General features: G+C 41.1%; 2 protein-coding genes across 2 annotated transcripts in view; one reads left to right on the forward strand and one right to left on the reverse strand.

The window, feature by feature from the left end:
* Positions 1 to 22,794, reverse strand: part of LOC306861610 (polyunsaturated fatty acid 5-lipoxygenase-like) — a 587,266-nt gene that overhangs the window by 453,831 nt on the left and 110,641 nt on the right. The window lies entirely within an intron of this gene.
* Positions 5,189 to 12,994, forward strand: LOC306861626 (uncharacterized protein). Its single transcript, XM_079404006.1, has 3 exons — positions 5,189 to 5,222; positions 5,700 to 5,842; positions 11,286 to 12,994. Exons 2-3 carry the CDS (start codon positions 5,758 to 5,760, stop codon positions 12,734 to 12,736), a joined length of 1,536 nt encoding a protein of 511 aa, XP_079260132.1. The 5' UTR covers positions 5,189 to 5,222; positions 5,700 to 5,757; the 3' UTR covers positions 12,737 to 12,994.

The following is a 22,794-nucleotide window of genomic DNA, read 5'->3' on the forward strand; positions in this document are numbered from 1 at the left end:
AGCAAGGTTATTTTTCTCACTGCACCACTTTCATTTTCATCATGCAGACACTTTAAATGTGACAAAAAATGGTATGTCTTTTTACACGGGATCCTGTAGATGAGGAGGCTACATTCATTTGTGGGGAGTTACATTTAAACCAGGATTTTATTTTATTTTATTTTGCCATATCCACATGCATATTTGAGCGGTACCACTTTTAAATGACGTTCACTTGATAACATCTTGCTGCGAACTCTGAAAGTAACCTAATAATTGGAATTTCCTTTAGGATGTCCAGTGTGGTTGGATGCATTTGATGACATGCATATTCCTATAATCGCGCCTCCCGAAAATTAAACCGATTACTGTATGGAATGGAAGGATGCCAGATGAGCTTTTCCAATTCACGCTTTTGAGCATTCAGGTCTCTCTTGCTCGTCTTGAATTTTCACCTTCTGTTTATTTTCCTCCATTAATATTTTATACTCTACTTCTTTCGCCACCAGTTCTGCAGCTGCTTCAGCATGTTTTGAAGTTACAAGTGAAGATGCAGTATGATGACTTAACTGAGCAGTAGACTTGTGACTAATTCGGGAAACAGTGGAGCCATAGATAGAATGAGCATAGCTAGATTCAAGTAATTCCCTTAAGCAATGTTTTGCTTGTTCTGCATCAAATTCATCAATGCCTGATATTCTTTCATAGACAACCTTAATAACATCTGTTGTCACTGCCTCACAAGCATCAATACGGTGTCTCAATTCAGTAGATGGTGTGACATGGTCTCTAACCTCAACATATAGAGATGCATTACTCTGAATTACTCTGATGTAATGTGTGAGTTAATGAGGCATATACTTAATCATTTGTGTCTTCACAGATAAATGACTGAATTTGATTTATTTCTGTTCTTTCAGCAGTCAGATGTGTTTCATTGGCTGAAGTTGTTGGAGCTTCAGCTGCTCGGATTGTTGTACATCTGGTGACTCCAGTCTCTTTTAGAAATGAACTGAAGTTTTACTTCACATTTAAAGCCCTGAATCTCTTGAGGTGTGTCACTGAATCATGGATAACATCTGCTCCATCACCACAGCAGTTCAGATGGAAGCGGACTTCAGATCAATTTGTTCCAGTAGAAGAATAGGGCAAGTTTTATATGTTACACAATTTAAGTGTTTTGACTATCTATCTTTATTTGACCTTCACATAAAGAGGATGAAAAGGGGATCTGCTGTAAACGTGTTTTTCCACGAAATTTCAAGTGAACCACCAACACCAGGTTTTTGAGAGACCACGTCTGCAGTTTCTTCATTACAGAAGCAGAAACACACACCCAGTGGTTTCTCAGCTCACTCCGTTTAGTCACAGTCTGCTCTGAGAGACAATTCTCTTCAGTAAAGTCTTGTTGTCCAGTAAACAGACTCTTCTGTCTTACTTTACAAATATCTCACAAATGTACACAATTATTCACTTCAATTTATTTTATTTACATGAATATTACATATAAAATAAAATAACAGAAAAATAAATTAACTCTAGCCAAAATGTATCAGTTATGTGATTGTATAGGTATTTTTGTAAAGGGCCCCTTTTGTGCTCATTTACAGATTCATAGTTTTGATCAGGGGATCAACTAGAATAGGTTTGTAATACATCCAGATTACACACATTCATACTATAGAGAATATGTGACCTTGCTGGCAAAATAAGTCAGGATGCGCACGGTCTAATTTTGAGCTACATGCAAAAGAAGTGAAAAATGTTTCGGTCGAATTTGAGGTTTTCACAAAACCTGAGTAAATAAGCCCTCTTCAATTGATCCCAATGCTTCCAATAATAATTAAACATCTAAAATGCTCTTTATTTGTACGTTTTCTGAGAGGAGTACCTTTTTCTGCTCACTTCTGTACGACTGCTGCTGCTTCTGACCACAAGTTGTAGGATTTGTTGCAATGCGCAGCATTCCTGCTTTATAAATATTCATAGTGAATTCTGTATGACATGAGTCTGAACCAGTAAAATATGATTTTCAAACCCATGCTGATGAAAAAAAAAACCGATCTAACTGACTTTTGTAAAGCGTGTTCATAAGATGCACCTCTCACAGAGCGCGCAATATTATTCTATCGTCTTCTAGCAAATCTAGCTAATAAGGCTGGATAACGCTGCATGACTTCTGCGCTGATTTAATCAGGACTTAAATAACAGGGCTAAGTTAAAGTTTAGTTTTAAACTCCGTCCACCTCAGGTTTTTATAACTCCTAAGAGATAATAGCAATAACAACAGATCTCCCGGTAATACACGTTTATTTGCCTCTGTGGCTCTGATAGTCACATCTTCACTTGATATCAAGTATTTTAAATACTGTTCCCATTTTTAGATTGCCATGTATTGTAATAAAACTTAAGTCTGACCGTTTCTGGCAGTTATTGTTATATTTTAAATTTGTATGATCTGTAACCTGAAGCTTGAATTGTTTACATTTAATATAGCAGTTTTCCAGGGATCCCTAACACAAACATGATGAAGCTGTTCAGTAAAAAGCAAACAAGATCAGAAATGGTTAAGAGGGATTGGGACATTCTTTGAAACATTACAGAACTCATTTTACAATGTATTGGCGTGTTTGTAGCGTTATATAGACTATTAATTCTTCTTCATTTATTTTAAATATAGTTCAATTTACAATGCAATGATTTCAAATGCAACTGAAAGTAATTCAAAATCTATCTGAAATCAATTCAAGATGTAACCCAATGTAATTATCTTCACAGATTGTTTTAAAGGACTCCCATCCATTATGTCCCTTGTGAAAAAGAAGTGTGCTTAATTGCAGTAAAAGTGTACTTTTTGTGCACTTCAATTATTAAAAGTATACTTTTTAAAAAGTGCACTTGCAGATAATATAATATAATCTAAATTAAAGGCCACTTAAGTGCACTTTTTAAGAATGCACTTTATAATAATGTCTAATTAAGTATTACTTAAAATATATTTTACATAATTATGATTTTATTGTTTTAAATAAATATACTTTGATATTTATCAATATACTAAAGCACATGTAAAATAATTTATTTTAATTTCAACTTAAGTGTGTTCTTCAAAATTACATTTGTTAATGTATTTTAAATGTATTTAGTGCACTTGAAATGTATTTTTTCCTTCTAAACTTAAGTCAAGTTGAGCTTTATTGTCATTCCGCTACATCAACAGATCTAAACGTAACTAATTTGCATTCAAATACATTTAGATTTTAATTAGACTAGGCTACACTGCACTGTAAAAAATGACTGACTTAGGTGAATGAGTCATGAATGAGTCTAACCATAGTCTTTGGTCTAACTACACAATGAATTAGAACAACTTGAACAGAAATGAAAAGCCTGAAATAACATGTAACCACGCACAAAGGATCTCTTTTGTTTTATGCGCATGCGCCAAAAACACTACACGTGTCATTATGGCGCGCTACTTCAGCAGAGTTTGAAAAATGCGTTTCCCGGTGGAAGAAGCTGATCAAACAAGAACAGAGGAGCGGCGCGCGTTTGGATGATTACAGATGAGACTTTATGTACTGCAGATAATGAATCAAGTAAGTACATCTTGATATATGCTTTCTTTACTCTTAATTTAGTCTTGCCATTCCTGCGGCTATCACACCCAACAGCTCTGATGGACATTCCTGCAGTCAGCAAGCCAATTGCACGCTCCCTCAAACCTTTCGGTATCTGTGGCATTGTGCTGTGTGATAGAACTGCACATTTTAGAGTGGCCTTTTATTGTGGCCAGCCTAAGGCACATCTGTGCAATAATCATGCTGTCTAATCAGCATCTTGATATGCCACACCTGTGAGGTGGATGGATTATCTCAGCAAAGGAGAAGTGCTCACTAACACAGATTTAGACAGATTTTAGGGTTGGGGTAGGTGTAGGGAGGGCTTTATTGTCCCAATTAGGTGGCATCCATTTAATAATTTGAGCAGGCGTTTAAAATTATAATTTACATTCAATGCGTTATTATTGTGTACTGTTGTATAATGTACTACAATACTGAGGTGCAGATAATTGCCACTATTTGCAATAAGTAGTAGCTATAAATAGCAGAAAATGCTGCTATTATCGCTAATATGCTATTTTCACTTAGTGCAAATAGCTGCTGCCTTAAGTTTTAGTAAGAGCGAGACCAAACAACCTGATTTGTCTTTATATGGAATTAGTATTTTCACCAAAAAAATGTAATAATAAGCATATTCGACAAATTCTACAGAAAAAAAAAAAGTTCCTAAAGGCAAATTTTACTGGGCAATAGTTAATAGACTGGAAAGAAGCCTGGACGCAAGTACTGCATTCCCAATAAAATAAAAGAAGTTAATTTCAAGCTCCTTCATAAAATATATCTTGTAAACAAAAATTCTGTAACTTGCAGTCTTGTTCACATTTCTTAATTGAAATCGACGCTTTCCTTAAATCTCTTAGGATGATGAAAAACAAGAATAGTGATAGATTTTTTAAATACTATGAGGATTGTTATGGAAATACTACTGATGTATAAGGTATTTTCCTTCCTCTGTATGTGCTTCTGTTATTATTATTATCTTATAATAACTTTATCACAGTTTGTTATGATTACATAGATGTTCAGTTTTGTTGGGAGCCAGCTCACGAGAGTGAAAGGGAACGAAAATGCAGACAAATTAACAAAAGAGGCATTGCAAAAACACATATCAGTTCCAGTACCACTTGGAAAAGGTGAGGGGAAAGCAGTAATTGAGAAGAAAGCCATTGAAATATGGCAGAGATGGTGGGAGGAAGACAAAAAAGGAAGGGGATATTATAAAAGATTAAAGTCGGTCAGCTTTGAAAATTATAGAGAAAGGAACAGGCGGGGATAAATTATAATGACAAGACTGAGAGTGGATCACACAGGACTGAATAGCACCTTGTTTTAATGGAGAAAAGGAATTGTGAAAATTGTACTGGGATCAGAAGGAGAGGGAGAAGGGATGAGGAACATTAGGAAGGCTTAAAGACAGGGTTAATGAGCAGAATATGAGATCACTTAATGACATGATGCCACACTTTTAGTACAGTAGGTGGCGGTATGTACCTAAAAGTTGTTTGCAATTCTCCATTAACCAAGAGAAGAAGAAGACACGGGACTTTTATTTTGATCTGGCGATGTGACGTCATAAAGCTGCGCCGCGCTCCTGCATTTGTTGGATTCGGCGGAAGAAAGGTTTGTGCTTAAGTTTTTAAATCAATGCAAACTGTTCTATCAATGTACACGTTTTTACAAGCTATATAATATAAATGAATCAATCTTAAATGTTTTTACGTTACGTTTTTGTGAGTAAAGCGCATCCTCATCTTAATAACAGTAAAGGCGCGTCTCGTATCGAGAATAAGTGCATCGCTGGAGAGAAGTGAATCAGAATCATCGGAACCGAGTCATTTGTAAATGATTCAGTGATTCGAAGCGCTAAACAAACTAATGCCAACTTTTACAAACCAGCTGCAACATGTTTTCATGAAAGTGCAATCTATTCCATATTATGTACAAATAACTGAATACCAAATATAAATCACAAATACCTAAATATGAACTTTCTGTATTTCAATCAGGTCCATTAACTGAACCAGGAGCTGATTGAGATTTAGTTTGCATTAATTTCTGAGAATAATTTACTCTGTTAATTATTCTCATCTTAAACAGGACAAAGAGAAAAAACTCCTGCAGAATCATCAGAGATCCACGAGACACTGTTATAAAGATGGCTTTTATTAAAGAGGAGAGTGAAGATGTGAAGATTGAAGAAGTATTCAGTCTGAAACATGAAGAAACTGAGGAACAAACAGGTTGGTTTCGTTCTCAAAGCTGAACTCACTCATTTGAAGTTTATTAAAATGCCCAGCTCTACAGAAATGAGCGATATTTGTGAAGAATGTCACACAGGTGTAGTAATTAAAGGGTCATGAAACCCCAAAACACATTTTTTGAGATGTAAACATATGGTTGCACATCAGCAGACCTGCCAACCTGCACGCATTTTGAGCTCAAAGTACGCAGGTACGATTTGTCACTTTAAACTACGCAAAAACCTGCTGACGCCTTTGTGCAGCACAAACCAATCAAGCGACAGCAACGAAAGAGCACTTCGACCAATCAGAGCGCGGGGTTCAGTCCCCATCTAGCAGGTGGGATGATTGACAAATGCGTAACCTATCATTAAAAAGAGACTGCAAAACAAAATCCCGCTCGGTCTCGTACCTTTATTACCCCCGCCGTCTGATTTCTTAAAAGAGGACAGTACACACGGTGCTTATAACTAAGGTAAACCTTTGGGGTGTATGTGGAAAGTTACAATATTGAGTTGAGTTCTCCGGAGTCGACGTGATCGCATTGATATTCTAGACACATTCATATTCAGTCAGATCTGCTGCGGTTTATTAGCTACACTCACTGAACAGCGTCCGAATATTAGGGCTTTTAGTCCAAAAAAGCGCTTGTACTTGGATAAATACTGATATATTTGCACTAGAGCTTCGCCCGTGTCTAATAAACCTTTAATAAAGTCTTACCAGGACATTCACATCTGCGTTCAGCTGCTGACACAGTTACCATGTTTGGGTAACAGCTTCACAAACACAGTATTATTTCTGTATTACAGTCATTCATAAGTTAATAGTTCAGATATACACACTGATGTTTATGGTAGCGATCAAAATAGACCTTTTGAAAGTTAACTGGCGCTTCAAATAACGTTTGTGTCGATTGCATTGTTTCGCCACTAGGTGAAACAATGTAAAATATATTACAGTGCTCATAAACAAAACTGAAGTACATACGGAGGGAGGGGCTCTAGCAGACCAATCACACGGCTATAATGCTTCTCTGACGAGCTGCTTCTTCTTCGGCTTTTGCCGTCGTCCTGCGGGTTCACAACATGCCCGTGGACACTGCAGACTAGCGGTCCGCATGCTTCCTGCACGTCGACGCAGTAGTATAAATGAAAGCTGACGCACAGCTTACGGCGTAGGTCCGACGCAGAAGTATATATTGGGCTGTAGAGGGTCAAATAAAGATGGAAGAGATGTGTTTTTAGCCGATTCTTGAAGATGGCTAAGGACTCAGCTGCTGGGATTGAGTTGGGCAGGTCATTCCACCGGGAGGAAACATTTAATCTAAAAGTCAGTGAAAATGATTGTGTGCCTCTTTGGGATGAACAATAATGCGTCGTTCACTTGCAGAACGTAAGCTTCTAGAGGGCAGGTCTGAAGTGCTGAATTTAGGTAAAGGGGTGCAGAGCCAGTGGTGGTTTTGTAGGCAAACATTAATGCCTTGATTTTTATGCGAGCAGCTATTGGTAGCCAGTGCAAGTTAATAAACAGAGGTATGTATATGTGTGTGTGTGTGCGTGTATATACACAAACATACATGCATATGGAAATATTTAAGCCGTTATTGTTAAAGTTTCCAAAGACTTGAATGGTAAACTTGGCCCCTCTCTGTAAATGGTGGCCCCATTGTGGCCCCTGCTTCTAAAAAATCCTAGATTCGCCACTGGGCAAAATTATAAACCAGTACAAGATCTTATTGCTAATTCTTTTAGATTCTTGGCTTCAAAGGAACATCTAACCTTGACAAAGTATCTTAAAGTTAGTTGTTCTCAGTCTCAGGTTTGTGTGAGTTCTTGTTTTTCTATATATTAATGATATGACATAATTATGCAATATCAATCAAAGGAAGAAGAGTGCTGCTTAGCCGAATATTAGCATGATTGCAAATGTGATGCTGATTTTATGCAATTCATAACAAAAAGTTCATATTTAGTGATTTTCTTATAAGAACAGTATTGTCTGATTTGCTCTGTAGCGCCAACAAAAATGGTTCCATATAACAGATTGTCTATTTACACTAAGAGCAAATCTGGTTGGATTGACCATTCAAAAGATGCCTATTTGAGACACGTGGCGATGAGATTTATGTTTGAATACACCCCCTTCTTCTCCCTTTTCCCATCACATACCTGCCATTGTTTGCAATAGGTATTAATAGCATCTAATTACAATCACTCGTTGCAAAGAAAACACTACTTTTTTGTACATGGTGTAAATAGAATTCATGGCTATTTGCACTTAATTCAAATAACCACTGCCTTCAAAATAAATCCACATCAGAAGAGCTGTGCATCTGCGAGCAATGTTTGGTTCCTAAATGAAGCCGCGTTTTGAACGAATCAGCTGAGAGAATGATTCAATTACATTCATAAAATCACGTGCTTGATTCGATCCTTTTGAACAAATCAAGTTATTCCATGACTCTTTCATTAAGTGATTTGCCACCACCTACTGGCGGTTTTAATTTCATATTTAAAAACATATTTTCCTCCCATCATTTTTTGTTATATTTAAAACATTTATCTCATAGCATTATTTACGCATTTATAACTGTTTTAAATGCATTCATGTTACCCATTTTTATTTAGAAGTGGTTAACATAAAAATAAGACATCTAAGTTACTAAAATTAAAGTAGTCTAACTAAATGCATTACAAAATACTTTTAAAAGCATGCATTTTGTAATCTGTAACGAAATACATGTAATAATTTATAAGCTCAAAAGGGAATTGTATATAAATAATTACATTTAATTATGATTAATTACAATTATTTATATCGGCTGACAGTAATAACTGTAGCAGAATTAAATTGCCATCAACTGATCTGCTCATCCAGCGAACATTCATTGCAAGTTCATATAAACTCTAAGAAAAGGATATTTCCTTGGCCACAGAAAACACTAAGTATTAATGCATTAGAGCACGTAGTAAGGGTCAAAATCATAAAGAGACATTTAATTTGCAAGGCAGAACCAGAAACTCATGTAATTTGTGCACACAACTTTTATTAACTAAACATTAACGCAAACTAGTCTAACAAACAAACATACAATCACTCATACATGGGGAAAGGGCAAATGAGAGTTGATGGATGAAATCATCAGGAAAACAGAGAATGAAGCTATGAAAAGAGTCAGTTAACCACCTGAGTAAAACCATCAGCGCCGTTTATAACAGGGTCTATAACTTGTACTAATAATCTCTGTTTTGTTTAGTTAAATGTACAATACTTGCAATGCATTTGGTCGTGACGAGTGTCCGGAATGCAGTCTCAGATGAAGGTCTTAATGGTTTCAAGGTTTTGGACTCCCGATCACGTTCTTCCGGGTTGAAGAGTGATGAATTCCAAAGGTGTTCTGAGGTAGAAATGCTCATTCCAGGTAGAAAGTGGAAAACAGCTAAGAAAGAGATCTGCTGACGTCTGAGGATCCTTTGTTGAATGGAAACTTAGAAGGTCCAGAGGAGTTCTAGCTCACATCATAATCTTCTCAGAATCTAACAGAACCGCAGACTGCAGGGGCGTCACTTACGTGAGAGCTTTATCTGCTATAGAGGTCATACCTCTGGGGAGTCAAAGAGCCTATGGTGACTTGAACTTTTGGAGGGAAAGTTTACGACTCTTTGTCTCCATGCATGGTAGTTTGCATATGAACCGGATTGGACGTTGATATACAAACTATTAAAGATTCTTAGAACAATTATATGGTGCATAGGTATCAACATATAATATACACTTTCAATTAGATCATCCGAAGACTAATTTATAGAGACCAAACATGATATACATGAGGTAATATTAACTAGTGTTCTACAAACCCGATTCCAAAAAAGTTGGGACACTGTACAAATTGTGAATAAAAACAGAATGCAATGATGTGGAAGTTTCAAATTTCAATATTTTATTCAGAATACAACATAGATGACATATCAAATGTTTAAACTGAGAAAATGTATCATTTTAAAATAAGTTTATTTTAAATTTCATGGCATCAACACATCTCAAAAAAAGTTGGGACAAGGCCATGTTTACCACTGTGTGCCATCCCCTCTTCTTTTTATAACAGTCTGCAAACGTCTGGGGACTGAGGAGACAAGTTGCTCAAGTTTAGGAATAGGAATGTTGTCCCGTTCTTGTCTAATACAGGCTTCTAGTTGCTCAACTGTCTTAGGTCTTCTTTGTCGCATCTTCCTCTTTATGATGCACCAAATGTTTTCTATGGGTGAAAGATCTGGACTGCAGGCTGGCCATTTCAGTACCCGGATCCTCCTCCTACGCAGCCATGATGTTGTAATTGATGCAGTATGTGGTCTGGCATTGTCATGTTGGAAAATGCAAGGTCTTCCCTGAAAGAGACAACGTCTGGATGGGAGCATATGTCGTTCTAGAACTTGGATATACCTTTCAGCATTGATGGTGCCTTTCCAGATGTGTAAGCTGCCCATGCCACAGATGCAGGCTTCTGAACTGAGCGTTGATAACAACTTGGGTTGTCCTTGTCCTCTTTAGTACGGATGACATGGCGTCCCAATTTTCCAAAAAGAACTTCAAATTTTGATTCGTCTGACCACAGAACAGTTTTCCACTTTGCCACAGTCCATTTTAAATAAGCCTTGGCCCAGAGAAAACGCCTGCGCTTCTGGATCATGTTTAGATATGGCTTCTTTTTTGACCTATAGAGTTTTAGCCGGCAACGGCGAATGGCACGGTGGATTGTGTTCACCGGCAATGTTTTCTGGAAGTATTCCTGAGCCCATGTTGTGATTTCCATTACAGTAGCATTCCTGTATGTGATGCAGTGCCGTCTAAGGGCCCGAAGATCACGGGCATCCAGTATGGTTTTCCGGCCTTGACCCTTACGCACAGAGATTGTTCCAGATTCTCTGAATCTTTGGATGATATTATGCACTGTAGATGATGATAACTTCAAACTCTTTGCAATTTTTCTCTGAGAAACTCCTTTCTGATATTGCTCCACTATTTTTCGCCACAGCATACAAATACAAAAACAGCATGTTTTGGCTCATACCTTAAAGGTGGCAATTTAACAAGCTATAAAAAATTGTCTGTGGGGTACTTTGAGCTAGGAAAGCCACCACACTATAAATAACAGAACTCGAATGTGCCATTGTGTTTTTTATAATCGTTGAAAGTCAAACTAATAAAATGAAATTTAAGATTCTATTAATTGCACAGCAATTTACGTACCTTGCGTATACGGAGGACAGGCACTGTTAAAATGTCTTGAATTGAATTTGGCAAATTCTGCAGCCAGTAACTGTTTATTCTCTGTGCAATCAGTCCTCCAGACTAAGATGGTACAGACAGTGGTCAGTGTGACTAGTAAGTGCTCCAGCTGCTGCATTAAACTGGTGTTAATTTCTCTTTTTTTTCACCTTAGATCTGATGGCACTGAAAGAGGAGAGTCAAGAACTGAATGAAACGAAAGAGAAAGATCAAAATGAGAAACATGATTTCAAAACTGAAGAAAAATCGATTAGTTGCTCACAGACGCAAAAAACACAAAGCACAAACCTTAATTCCCACGTGAGAATTCACACTGGAGAGAGACCTTTCACCTGCCAACAGTGTGGAGAAATTTTCATTCGAAAAGAAAGCCTTGAAGTTCACATGAAAATTCACATTGAAACGAAGCCGTTGATATGCCCTCAGTGTGGAAAAAGTTTTACACGGAAAAATCACCTTAATGCCCACATGAGAGTTCACACTGGAGAGAAACCTTTCACCTGTGAACTGTGTAGAAAGAGTTTCACAAATAAAGGAAACCTTAAGACTCACATGAGAATTCACACTGGAGCGAGACCTTTCACCTGCCAACAGTGTGGACAAATGTTCGATCGAAAAGAAACCCTTGAAATCCACATAAAAAAAAATCATATTGAAAAGAAGCCGTTCATATGTCCTCAATGTGGAAAGTGTTTTACATGGAAAAGTCACTTTAATGCCCACATGAGAATTCACACTGGAGAGAAACCTTTCACCTGCTCTCAATGTGGAAAGTGTTTTACATGGAAAAGTCACTTTAATGCCCACATGAGAACTCACACTGGAGAGAAACCTTTCACCTGCTCTCAATGTGGAAAGTATTTTACATGGAAAAGTCACTTTAATGCCCACATGAGCACTCACACTGGAGTGAAACCTTTCACCTGCTCTCAATGTGGAAAGTGTTTTACATGGAAAAGTCACTTTAATGCCCACATGAGAACTCACACTGGAGAGAAGCCTTTCACCTGCTCTCAGTGTGGAAAGTGTTGTACACATAAAAACCAACTTAATGCCCACATGAAAATTCACAACGGAGAGAAGCCTTTCACCTGCAAACTGTGTGGGAAGAGTTTCACACATAAATCAAATCTAAAGACTCACATGAGGACTCACACTGGAGAGAAGCCTTTCACCTGCCCTCAGTGTGGGAGGAGCTACAGATATAATGTAAACCTTAATAATCACATGAAGATTCACTCAAGAGAGATTTTTAAATGTCACCTGTGCGAAAGGAGTTTCACAGACGCGAATCAACTTAAGAATCATGTAATAACTCACATGAGAGGAGAGTCTTTCATGTGCCATCACTGTGGAAAAAGTTTCTCAAGAAAAGATATCCTCAGTATTCACATGAGAATTCACACTGGAGAGAAGCCTTTTACCTGTCAACAGTGTGGAAAGAGCTTCTCTGTTAAAGTAAACTTTATAACTCACATGAGAATTCACACTGGAGAGAAGCCTTACAAGTGTCTTCAGTGTGAGAAGAGTTTCACGTATAAAAGCAGCATGAAACTTCATTTGAAAACTCATTCTGGGAAGAAGTCACCATTTTCCTCAGAGTGAGGAGGTTTAGAGAAATGAATGATTTCTACAATCATCTGTGCATTCATTCTGGAAGACGATTTAATTGTGAAAAAATGTCGTAGCAATATGACTTTCAAGTTCAAATATATTGAGAATAAAGTCATATCAAAGCCAGTATATTGCATGAATATTGTTAATGTGAAAATTCAACCACCTACACCGCAAAAAAACATCTGTGGTGTCCATCCTTTCATTCTTCACATGTATTAAAAACAGTAATAAAACGTTCTAAATGTTGAAGTGGGCTCCAGCTTGTTAACTTAAAGTCCCCCTGTAGTGAAAATCAAGTTTTTTATCTTGTTTGTCTATGTAGTGTTTGTAATTTGCTTTTAGACAAACCATGTGCCAATCCATTAATCAACAATGTTGCTGAGTATTTTCTCCTTAAAACTGTATTTTCCCAGTGGCAGACCCAGAAACGCGGTTTGAAACAGCCTCGGTTTGCTACGTCACAAAATTCAATAACCAATCACATCAAGGGATAGACTTCTAGCATATCTCTTTCTCCATTTATATAAACGCGGCACGCATAGAGATCGCATGCAAATAATTCAAATAGGATTACCAGCAAAAAACCCATGAAGCCGTGGTTTAACGTGAATTTGAATAATAACCCGTGGCAACAGTGTAAAAGTAGCCCGGAGTCAGACCCACCTCTCCCGCACTGGCGGCTACACTTCACTCACATTTGCTCGCGGGCACGAATTGGAATCACAAACTTGGCTGCATTCGAGTCTTCAAGGCATTTTGAGGACACAACATCGTCCAGTAAGCAGTGGTGGAAACCGTACTAAGAAATTGTTCTTAAGTGAAAATATTGCTTCTTAAGGAATAATTTACTTGAGTACAAGTAAAAGTACTGAAAAATAATATGACTCAAGTAAGAGTAAAAAAGTAGTTTGCTGAAAAACTACTCAAGTTACTGCGTTACAAAGTACTTTAGAATTATTTATCTATTTTTACCCAAAATGAGACTATGTGAGCATTGTGGAGCAGGGTTGACCCTAATCCTAACACTGTCTGTTTCACAAATGAGATCCAGGAAATGATAAAATGAATAAATCTTATATGATATTCACATTTATTCAAACTCCTATTGCAAAATATTTCCTTGTTAGCTGAATACTATGAATGAAAATCAGCAGGCTAAAGAATACTTACAAGGATGTGTTCAGGAGAGAAAACAGCCCATGAGTCTTCTTAACTTGAATGGTTTAAAATCAGATTGAAAGTGTAGTTTATTATAATAACAAAGGTGGGGCCGGAGACGGAGGCCCAGGAAAGGACCTCGCAAGCGCCCCGTCCTTTTGGCTTTGGACAGCGGGAGAGATGGTGAGTCCCCCTCCCAAAATACTAACCTCTATGATGTTTTAGTCATTGAAGGCAAGGTAGCTCAGCCTGGCCCCCATCCTCTCCCGCACTTCGTGGTTCAAAATGGCCTGCTCTATTGTGTCGCCCCGAGGGAGGGGGGAGGAAAAATTATTGTTGGTGGTGCCACGCACAAAGACGGAGACCGTATTGGAACTGGCCCACTCACATCCCTTGGCAGGGCACCTGGGAGTGGCGAACACGGTCCAACGGATCCGCGACCGCTTCCATTGGCCGGGCCTCGAGGCAGAGGTGAAGAGGTTCTGCCAAGCCTGCCCCACCTGCCAAGTGACGTCACCCAGGACGCCTCCCCCCAGTCCGCTGATACCGCTGCCCATCATCGAGGTGCCCTTCGAGCGCATCGGGATGGACCTCGTGGGGCCGTTGCCTAAATCTGCCCGGGGACATGAACACATCCTGGTGATTGTCGACTATGCCACCCGGTATGCAGAGGCAGTTCCCCTTCGCAAAGCCACCACGAAAGCCATCGCCCAGGAACTCTTCCTGCTCTCCAGCCAAGTCGGCATCCCAGCGGAGATCCTGACCGATCAGGGTACCCCCTTTATGTCCCGGCTAATGGCTGACCTCTGCCGGCTGTTGCAGGTGAAACAGTTGAGGACCACCGTCTACCATCCACAGACCGACGGTCTGGTTGAACGTTTCAACCAGACCCTGAAGCAAATGTTGAGACGGGTGGTCGCGGAGGACAAATGCGATTGGGACCTCATGATCCCCTACGTCCTCTTTGGGATCCGTGAAGTCCCCCAGGCCTCAACTGGATACACCCCCTTCGAGCTCCTCTTTGGCCGGCAACCCCGCGGCCTCCTGGATGTGGCGAAGGAGGCCTGGGAGCAACAGCCGGCAGCCCATCGCTCGGTGATCGAGCATGTCCGCCAGATGAGGGAGAGGATCGACCGGGTCATGCCGTTAGTACGGGAACACCTGACAAAGGCGCAGCAGGCTCAACAACGGCACTACAACCGGGCAGCCCAGCCACGGGAGTTCCAGACAGGTGACTGAGTCATGGTCCTAGTCCCCAACGCGGCCTACAAGTTCCTGGCCACCTGGCAGGGGCCTTACACGTTGCTGGAGAAAATTGGGCCGGTTACCTACCGTGTCCGGCAGCCAGGAAGAAGGAAAGCCGAGCAGCTCTACCACATCAACCTGCTGAAGAAGTGGGTGGGGACTAGAGACCGGCTCGCCGCCCTCGCCACCTCTGATCCCGTGGTGGTCGACGTCAACCCCCATCTCTTGGCTGCCCAGAAGTGGGAGCTGCAGCACCTGATCGGTCAGTTCTCTGATGTGTTCTCATCTCTCCCTGGGCAGACCAGCGTCATGCAACACGACATACGGACGCCACCAGGGGTCGTCGTCAGGCAACGGCCCTACCGTGTCCCTGAGGCTCGTCGGCAGGCTATAGAGGACGAAATACAACAGATGCTGAAGTTAGGGGTGATAGAACCATGACGCAGCCCGTGGTCCAGCCCGATCGTGATGGTCCCGAAACCGGACGGCTCCCTCCGTTTCTGCAACGACTTCCGCCGTCTCAATGAGATCTCCGAGTTCGACGGATACCCCATGCATCGGGTGGATGAGTTGTTGGACCGACTGGGAAGGGCCCGGTATATCTCGACGTTGGACCTCACCAAAGGTTACTGACAGGTACCCCTCTCTGATAATGCCAAACCGAAGACTGCTTTTTCCGCCTCTAGTGGCCACTGGCAGTACCGGACCCTTCCCTTCGGCCTTCACAGAGCACCAGCCACGTTCCAGCGGATGATGGACATCCTATTGCGGCCCCATCAGTCTTATGCCGCCGCTTACCTGGACGACGTGGTAATCCATTCCGAGGCATGGGAGGACCACCTGGACCGGTTACGGAGGGTGCTTTTGGAGCTACGGAAGGCTGGGCTCACCGCCAACCCTCGCAACGAGCGTCCCGAAGGATCATCAGCGTCGCCCTGGAAACAAGCGAGGAACACCAGCACATCCTCATCACAGGCTGATCGGTCACAGCTGCGGCTCATCAGGCGGCGGCTAGATAAGCCACGCAAGCCCCACACTCAGGAGGAGGACTCCATGAGACCAAGCATTAACTCGCCATCTCATTTCTTCCACAGACAGCAGCGTGTGATGCGACAGTACACGGACTCACCGCACTGGGAAAGGAGGAAGAGAGCACTCACCGCACTGGGGCACTCCCAAGGACCTTTTCCCCTTCCTTGCACTTCACACCGCCTCAAAGCCACCCTTCGGGGCCTTTAACCTGACTTCCTTGTCATGTGATTCCTCACCCCATTACACCATCATTTCAGAAATGTAAAAATAAAATAATTTTTTTTTCTAATTGACAGGTTTTATTTTTTTCTCATGTATTTTAACTGGATAAGAAATCAAATACACTGCTGGATGATAACCAATAAATTGTATTCTATATATTTTTTTTCTTCTGTATTTTCCTAATGACAATTTTAGGATTGGTTTATACAAACATATAATAAGACAGAATAGTTTCTATACTGTATTAAATGTTTCGTGAGTTAGCACTGCATTATTCATATACTATATTTATTACCTCGCAATGACCTGAAATGACCTTTTTTTAGCTACAGCAATAGCGGGATGCCTTTGTCCATATTAGGGATTTCCTGCACATCATAAGTTTTTACTTCTACTAGGCCGTTTTGGACTTTCTGCAGCGAGCACCCTCTGGCTTCGAGTATGAGTGAAACATGCACTACATGAGAGTGTTTAGCACGCCGTAATGTTCACATAGTCTCGTTTTGGATATGAATAAATCGTCTAGGAGCCATAAGCCCATTACAGGAGCTGACAAAATTATGATTTAAAATCAGAGCATAGCTTACATTCACTAAAATACGGAAACGCTAATGATGCTGATTTAAAACGACAACGCCGGTGATTGACAGTCAAAGCAAAGTGCAGTTTGAACGCCCCACAGTAAAAGTACCACAATTTAATTATACTCAAGAAAGTAGAAAAAATGTACTCAAGTACTATAACTAAAGTATTTGTAATTAGTTACTTTCCACCTCTGGCTCCAATCATAATCAAACACACCTGAACAAGCTAATCAATGACTACAGGGTTACTAATGGGGGTTGCACACCAGAAGTGCACATTCTATATGCGGGAGCTTAATTTGGAATCAAGTTCTGAGCTGCAAGATAGGTGAGTTTAAACTTAATTTATAATGATTATTATTTTAAATATATTATTTTAATTGATAATAGCTGAGTTTTGAATGTTAATCAATGAAAATAATCTGTTATGATAAGTCTGTTATTGTTTTGTTGTATCTGTCATCTAGACAACTGTTACATAGTAGCAATATTGTTTAGCGAACCTGAGTGAAAATGTAACCAAACACCTTATAAAGTTTTTATTTCAATTAAACAAATGTACTGTATTTTAGTTTATAATATCTTTTATATATTTAATTTTTATGGTAATAAAGAATATTCACTTCTAAATAATGCATACAGAATAATAATCTGATTTGATGACAATAAAGAAAATCATAGATAATACCATGGTGTGGCCATTGAATGTTTGTATAGTCCTAGATGTAAATATATACAGGGCTGTTTATTCCCTAGTTGCCAAGAAAAATGCATAATGTGGGTATACAATTAACTTATGTAACATATTAAGGTTTTTGTATGAATGCCCTGTTTTTCCTGTTCTTCTCAAACAGATCGAAATTTGTCTGACAACAAAAAAACTGCTGTACTGCTACTTTTACGTCGGCGAATACAAAAAAACACCCAAAAGAGTTCATCATATTTGGGTACACCCTCTAAATGAAAAAAGGACAATATTTGGCGCTTACCACCACCTTGTTCAGGAGCTGCAAATAAGCCCAGAACAGGACCTGCAGTACTTCAGGATGAGTACACAGCAAATGGAGGACCTGCTGTCAGTTATTGGACCTGACATCACAGGGATGTCTATAAATTACTGGACACCAACTGGGCCAAAGGAAAAACTTTGAGGTAAGCAATTTTCTATTTAACCTATTTGTATATCTGATTTACACTGTAATAATATGATGTTATTGGAAGAAAGAAGAAATTATCTCTAAACAGTAATTCATTAAATGGATTTTACTACGTGAGCCATAAGACAAGATAAAACAGTAATGAATACATGGATAGTTTTAATGAAAATAGTTGCAGTAACAGTATCAGTATGTAATCTAAATCATAAAACAGGATTAGGAAACAATTTAGCAAACAAGCAAAACAGACAGGCAAATAAATCAATAAATTACATCTCACTGAACTATAACTATGAATATGGCACAAGATATGCTGAGGAAGCTGAGGGTGCCACAATATTTTAATGTGGATCATTCCAGCTACCAAACACCTGGCCCAGGATGTGCCTGACTCTGCGCATCCAGGTCATCCAGGATACGTAGCATCTCTATTTTGGCTCTGGTTTGTTCTATTTTCCCAGAGATGTCATTGGAGGTGCTAAACTTAGAAGGTAAAGCTCTGTTTCATCATGTAGTTTTGGTGGCCCTGTTGGAGTTACTAAAACGTCCATATGTTTTTCATTAATTTGTGTGTTCAGACTTTTTGGATTGTCTCTTCTTTTTTTCTTCTAGAACTCTGGGGCCGTTCTAGACCACTCTATCACCTTGATGGATCGACCCATCCATATAGTTTTTGAAATCCACATTGCTGATTGTGCTGGGGAAAAGACAGAGGAACAAACTTTTTCTACCATTAAAGGGATAGTTCACCAAAAAATGAAAATTCTGTCATTAATTACTCACCCTCATGTCGTTCCAAAACCTTTGTTCATCTTGAATTCTGAGAGCTCTCTGACCCTGCCATAGACAGCAAGGCTACTACCATGATCAAGGTCCAGAAACATAGCAAGGACATCAGTAAAATAGTCCATGTGACATCAGGGGTAATTTTAATGTAATGTGACAAAGAAAATGACACGATATACCTTGACAAAATGCTGAAAGTATGTTGTGCTCTTACAAATGTTTTAAAATCTTTTGTACTCTTTTGATATCTGAGCAAATGTAAATGACAGTAGATGTGTAACAGCTAAATAAACCTATTTTTATATACATTTCTTGTAGCTTGTGACATTCATTTCGAAGAGATACTGATGTTTTACATGCTTCTGGACAGACAAATCAGTAGCTGAGAGAAGGAGAGGGATACAATCTTTTACTCCTTTTCAGATTGTCTCAACATTCGTTTTTTGTGAATTGATCATTTTTCTGCAGCTGGGACATACCCACTGTTTAGGGATTCTTTTAATGCGAAGACAAGAATGGTGAAACTTTTTAACTGAACAAAAACCTGATGCACAGACCAACATGTCCCCTACTTCTGGCTTGGGTTTTTTTTTTTTTGATGATCTGTGATGCAGATTGCTTCATCACAAATGTAGAGGCCAAATGGCCAGGCTCTGTGCATGACTCCAGAATATTTTGAGCCTCATCAGTCTACCAGCAAGAGGTATGCTAGTCACTTAACGAATGGCAAAAAGTCTTCAATTTAATTTGTACTAAAAAACAAAAAATTATTTCTATGCAGGTGAATTCTCAGGAGTTTTGCTGGGAAACAAGGGATACGCATGCCTGCCTTACCTCTTGACTCCCTATCAGGAGCCCCAGACAGAGGCACAGCACAGCTACAACATTGCCCATGCACGCACAAGAGGTCGTATAGAGATGGCATTTGGGCTCATAAAGTCAAGGTTCCAGTGCCTGAAGCATCTCTGAGTGACTCCACCTAGGGCATGTGACATTGTAGTTGCTTGTGTAGTGCTCCATAATATTGCCTGTCTGAGGAGAGAGAAGCAACCAAGGATTGTTGCAGAGGAAGACTGGGGCATTGAAGCAGTATTAGAAGAAAATGGAACAGGCAGAGTTATACGAGACACATATGCCAATAATTATTTTGCTTAATATGGTCCAAACCATGTGTAGCCTTTAAAATTTTTCACTGGCCCCTCAACTTTCCCCTTAATTTAACAGACACACAGAAGTCAAAATCTTTAATCTTTTCCTTTATTCAGAGTGAAGCTGCCTGTTAGGGGTGAAAACATAAATAAATGTTGTGGAAAATGATCAAAAATGTCTTTTTTTTCCCTTTTTTTAAATGGCATTGCTACTTGCATTTTTCTGTAGTTGTTGAATTTCCAGCTCCAACTTTCTCATCTTCAGTTTTTTATACTGGATGTCAGTATCAATTGCTTCCATTTGTTTAAGGAGGTAGCGTTTATATACTCCTTTTATGTTTTCTGGGTTCTGTAGCAACATATATTTCAGTTATTTCATTGAATGCCCTTGGCACATTGTTTTAATTTCTTAATAGTCACTTTGTCACATGTGGTCCCAGACTGAGAGGGCTCTAGAACGGTGTCAGCATCCTGCAGCCAATAATATTTGAAAACACATTATGATCACCTCATCACACAAGTACACTTTTAAATATACAATACAGTATCACATGGAACCTGTGACTACCTCAGGCATCCTTGAACATACAGACACTGTCTCCTCATCCTCCTCAACTGTGGATGGGCCTTCACCCTGTAACCACTAATTAAACTCAGTTAAACTCATTATTTTACATGACCGTTTTAAAAGCTGTCATACTCACAGGCAGCATGATGTCTGGTGGTTCCATTAAGCACACAGAATCTTTCGTCACTATGAAACCAAACATGATAGAATAAAAGTTCCCCTTCAATTCAGTCACTCTACATTGCTTTGGGAAATACATTTTCCTCGAATATTACTAAAGCCTTATTGAATCACGCCAGTGAAACTGGCCAATGGCGTTCAAGCGCACGAAATATGAGGGGGCTCGTCACTATATAAAGCAGCGCTTGTACATCATCCATTCAGAATTTTTTCCTTCAGCAAGAAGCCTATCAAAAGAATCTACTACTCACCGTGATGAACTACACGCTGTAGCGGACACGCCTTCTTCCCCTGCTGTGTTCCGGTGAGCTTCGGGCGAACAAAGATGACCTCTCGCGATTGCCTCTCCTGTGTAGAGCCAATCGAACCCTCTGATGGCCACGAATCGTGCGTCTTCTGCCTGGGTCGGACTGCCCTCACTGCGGAGATATGAGTCTCCGGACTCTTCCAGTGCGCTTCATGGCCGCTGATCTCCGCCCCTCCCCCAGCGCGCAAGATGTGGTGTCTTTCGGAGCCATGGAGGAGGATGAGGATGATGCCATCTCGGTGGCAGCGTCTGCGAGAGAGGAGTGGTCCAACAGCCCACTGGATTACACTGCGCCCAGCAGTGATGCTGGGGACCTCCATCACAGTGATGTTGAGCTCCTACGCATCCTGACCAAGGCGGTTGATGAGCTCGGTCTGGAGTGGGCGCCTCCTACCGAGCTGGCCAGATGCCGTCTTGACGAGTGGTTCCTCCAGTCGGACCGCGGCCGAAAGGACACCCCGCGGAGACCCGGCCCCTTTTTCCCGGAGGTGCACGACGAGATAGCGAAGTCGTGGAACGCACCGCACCGCTCACCAGTTGGGTGCACAATCCGGGATCCTCCCTTCTGTCGTCAGTGGACGGCGCTGACCAAGCGGGGTATGTTAAACTTCCCCCCGTGGAGGAAGCCGTCGCTGCCCACCTCTGTCCTGCAGCCGCGGCGAACTGGAGGGTGAGAAACAACGCGTCTCTCCTCTCTAAACCTTGCCGCGCCACCGCAAACTTCGCTGGCAAGGCTTTCTCGGTGGCGGGCCAGGCAGCTTCAACACTGCATGTGATGGCAATACTTCAGGTGTATCAGGCCAAGCTTCTTCAGTCCCTGGATGAAGGTGGCCCGGACCCTGAAGTCTTCAAAGAGCTCCGACGCGCCACAGATCTGGCCCTCAGAGAGACGAAGGTGACAGCTCGAGCGATCGGCCGCAATATGGGGAATCTTGTGGTGCTGGATCGTCACCTGTGGGTGACTCTGACCGAGTTGAAAGATTCAGAGAAGACGGCTCTTCTGGACGCTCCCGTGAATCCCTCAGGTCTCTTTGGAGCGGCGGTAGAGACGTTCACGGAGCGCTTCGTTGAAGCGCAGAAGCAATCGAAGGCCATTAGCCACTTCTTACCAAAGCGCGCTGGCGCGATCCCTCCTGCGCGTTCCCGCTCATCCTCAGCGCAGCGTGCGCCAAGACAGTTCGCCCCTCCTGCTGCGGTTCGGCGAGAGCATGAGCCGGCGGTGAGGCCAAGACAGCCTTGGCCGAAGCGCCGCCAGGGCTCGAAGGGCCAGAGACCCGGCCCTGACAGAGACCGCAGGCCACCGGCTACGGAATTAAAGCCGTGTTCCTGATGTTGTCTCTCGGAGGAGGAAAGCTACACTCAGTGCCGAAGACGAGCCACTGAGAAAGTCTGCTCGCTCCGCTGTGTGTGTTCACCACGCCCCCTTGCCTGTGGCGGGCGGCGAGAACGATTGTCATGTTTGTGTTTTGACTGTTCCACAGTGCAGTGCAATAAAGTAAAAAAAATCACCTCAATATCAGGGCAATTTTCCTCCTCTCACTCCCCTCTCCCCCATCACTCACTCTCACACTTGTGTGGTATTAACCTCCCCGCCCCCCAACGGCGAGTTATCCCTCATGGTGTGCAGTCCGCCTCGCCCGCTGTCACAGTTCACAGAAG

Source organism: Barbus barbus, assembly GCF_936440315.1.
Source record: "Barbus barbus genome assembly, chromosome: 42".
Taxonomy (NCBI): domain Eukaryota; kingdom Metazoa; phylum Chordata; class Actinopteri; order Cypriniformes; family Cyprinidae; genus Barbus; species Barbus barbus.

Excerpts from the sequence above, each read along its gene's own strand:
- LOC306861626 (XM_079404006.1), top strand. The coding sequence starts at position 5,758 with ATGGCTTTTATTAAAGAGGAGAGTGAAGATGTGAAGATTGAAGAAGTA. Across the intron at positions 5,843-11,285 it reads AGAAACTGAGGAACAAACAG|ATCTGATGGCACTGAAAGAG; the intron begins GTTGGTTTCGTT and ends TTTTCACCTTAG.